The sequence below is a fragment of the Saprolegnia diclina genome (genome assembly GCF_000281045.1).
Source record: "Saprolegnia diclina VS20 unplaced genomic scaffold supercont1.91, whole genome shotgun sequence".
Lineage (NCBI taxonomy): Eukaryota > Oomycota > Saprolegniomycetes > Saprolegniales > Saprolegniaceae > Saprolegnia > Saprolegnia diclina.
The window spans coordinates 115,661-118,697 of record NW_008246158.1 but is presented as its reverse complement, the minus strand read 5'-3'; the positions used below and the strand labels follow the sequence as shown (position 1 = coordinate 118,697).

The 3,037-nt window shown below is 56.7% G+C and overlaps 2 protein-coding genes across 2 annotated transcripts; one reads left to right on the top strand and one right to left on the bottom strand.

The window, feature by feature from the left end:
- The first annotated feature begins 22 nt into the window (after positions 1-22).
- Positions 23-2,402, top strand: SDRG_15421 (hypothetical protein). The gene has a single exon (XM_008621592.1). The coding sequence runs from the start codon at positions 66-68 to the stop codon at positions 2,307-2,309; it is 2,244 nt and encodes a 747-aa protein (XP_008619814.1). The 5' UTR covers positions 23-65; the 3' UTR covers positions 2,310-2,402.
- A 79-nt stretch (positions 2,403-2,481) lies between these two features.
- Positions 2,482-2,981, bottom strand: SDRG_15420 (hypothetical protein; the record flags this gene model as incomplete). The annotated part of the gene is made up of 2 exons (XM_008621591.1): positions 2,482-2,875; positions 2,959-2,981. 2 exons carry the CDS (start codon positions 2,979-2,981, stop codon positions 2,482-2,484), a joined length of 417 nt encoding a protein of 138 aa, XP_008619813.1.
- Positions 2,982-3,037: the final 56 nt, after the last annotated feature.

The following is a 3,037-nucleotide window of genomic DNA, read 5'->3' as shown; positions in this document are numbered from 1 at the left end:
AAGGACTGCGACGCTCGAATGGGTGTGACGCCCCCTGGATCTTTTCGCCGTACTGCTATCTCGATATGAAGAAGACGTGGACGATGGCCAACTCGATCAAGCGCCAAGCAAGGTGCGACGCCAGTATGACGACCAACGGCGCCGTGTACTTGGAGACAGTGCTTCGCAACATTGATTTCGGTATCTTCTACAGCTGCTGGGGCAATGGCTTTGACATTGGCATTGGCGCCGAGCTCCAATTGTCGTCGGAAGGTCGCAACTGGCTGGCAATGGTCTCTGGTGCGACTCCGCAGCTGAGTACGCATGACGAAGCTGTCTACTGGCGATCGTTTGGTCTCACTTCGTTTGAGACGCAGTGGCAAAACTACAAGCAGCTTGGTGTGCGCAACAGCTACTCGATCATTAATGCGTTTGGCATTGCGTATCCGCTGACGCTGACATCACTAGCGAGTGCGTACCGCCTGGAATCCCAGACATCGTTCAAGATGTACTGGTCGCTGGCCAACGATCTCTCGGCCGTGGCTATGAACACATCTGGTATTGGTGGTCTCAGTCTTCTACGGTCCAGTGCCACCTACGCTTTTGCCAACACCTCGCTCTTCAATGTATACGCGATCAATGGGACGCTGCCGTCCCCGCTGTCGCAAGGGTTGCACCTGATTGGCTCGTACCTCGGGCCCTTTGGCTCGATCGACATGGTCTATGTACCGCCGCCAGCCGACCTGCAAGTGCTCATGGCGTCGTTAGTGGAGCTCACTCGGGCACCACTGTCTGGGAATCCTAGCGCCCAAGCTGCCTACCGTGCGATCACACCGCTCGACCTCTCGCGTCCGAGTCCCTCCACGTGGCTCAAGTCCGACTGGGTGACGTTTGGCGGGTCTCCGTTCTGCAAGGAGCTTTCGCACGGCCAGCTGTTGAGCGCCGGCATGCTCGCCATTTTCTCGTACGACGCGATTTGCTTGCTTTCATCCGGCGTGAACGCCAAGGTCTTGCCGACGCGGCAGCAGTATATCGTCGGTGCGATTCTCTCGGGGCTTGAGCCCACCGACAACTTTGCCTCGGTCTGCGCCAACGATCCCGTCTTTGCGCTTCAGTGCGCAACGTACCTGCCCGCTACACTCTCGTTTATCACGACGTTTATGGATCTGCCGAGCGATATGCCAGCGCAAGTGCGCAAGATGCAACAGCATATTCAGGCACTGCACATTGCGTTCATGATGCTGGCCACGAAGAACACGTCGGCGCCGCTCCAACTCGTGACACTCGATCTTTTGGCCAAAGACGAAGCGACGTTTAGCTTTTTTGCGTGGCTCTTCTTCTACGACTGGGTCGTTGGCATCCGCGATGTCATTTCGTTTCAAGGCGACGTCGGGAATTTGACGCTCATCACGGACATTCAGTCGCCGCTCTCGCAGCCGACGCAGGCATGGGAGGTGCCAAGCAACATTGCCCAGTATTTACACTCTGGCGTCTTGTACGTCACGGGCGTCATGATCGCTGTTGCGTCACTCGCGTGTCTCTATATGCTTGTGAGTCGAGGTCACTTTGAGGGCTGGAACATGCTCGAACTCGGCCGTGTCGGGGGTGTTGTCTGGGTCGGCCGGCCGTTCTTGCTTCTCCGGAGTATGACAGCCTTGGTGGTCCTCTCGACGGCGACCTTGCAGCTGCAGTACTCGGGCTATGTAAGTTACTTGGCTACTGTGCAAGATCCGTGGTACAAGACGCTACTGGCGGCGAACGAAGTCACCTGGCTGATTACGATCGTCAACGACATTCTCTTGGTGGCCACCGGGGACTATGCGGCCTACTACGCAATGCTGAACGGCTTGTTGGTGTGGACGGCGGCTGCTCTCCTGACGATGTTGGCGCCCGTGACGGCCATCGCGTCGATCGATCTCCAATGCCACGTGCTCGACGTCGACTACGCAGCGAGCTGCACCTCGGGCTCGGTCCAGATTGGCCATCTGGACCGTATGGCGCTTTTGATTGGCTTGGTCGTCGGCTCCCATGCGATCTGCTACGTTGTTGTCTCGTGTTGTGTGCAGTTCCGGCCGTCCACCGCCGCCTCGTCACTCTTTCTCACGTCGGGCGCTACGTTTTTGTTTACGCAATCCCCGTGGATGTACAAGAATGTCTATTATGTGGACCGCGCGTCGGCAGCCCTTAATGGACTGCTCACGCTGCGCTGGGGCCAAAAGTTGGTCGTCCTCGACATCAAGATTTGGCGCGCATTTGTCGTGTCGACTGAAACCATGCTGCGCGACACTCCGCCGCCGCTGCAGGCCGCACTACCACTCGTCGTTCAGTAGTGCATTTTAATTCTATGGACAAGATGTCCTTGGTCTTTTCACATTATATCTCTAAATACTGTCAATATGTATAAATAGTTTTAGCCAATCAAACATCGCTATCCGATTTCGAATATTGCACAGTCCAAGAGACAACACAGAGAATGTATTCATCATCCATAATCCACCGCTGCTAACACGTATCTCGCAGCGGCACACCACATCGAAGGGCCGTCGGCACCGCCGCGTCATTGGTCAGTGGCAGTTGGAAATGGCGCCAAATCTTGACGTCCAAAACCACCAACGTGGTGCTGAGGCGCAGTGTCAAGAAACCGACTAGCGCCGCCGACGCGCGGTCGACGTAGTAGACGTTCTTGTACATCCACGGCGTCGACACAAACAGGAATTTGGCCCCCGACGTCAAAAAGAGTGACGCGACATGCGTCGACGGCGGCTTGCGGCTCGTTCGTTGGACGACGAGGTAGCAGACCCCGTGCGAGGCGAGGACGGCGCCGATGAGGACCGCCATGCGGTACGCACTCCCAATGTGCAGCTCGCCCGAGGTACACTCGGCTTGGTGGTCGACGCTACTCAAGTGACAGTCGAGGTGCACTGAAAGCTTCGAGGTGACAGGCGCCAAGATGGTCAGGAGCGCAGCTATGGCCCACACCAAGAGGCCGTTGAGAATCGCATAATGCGTCGCGTACGGTCCTGTGACAACGAGAAGGATGTCGTTGACGATCGTAATG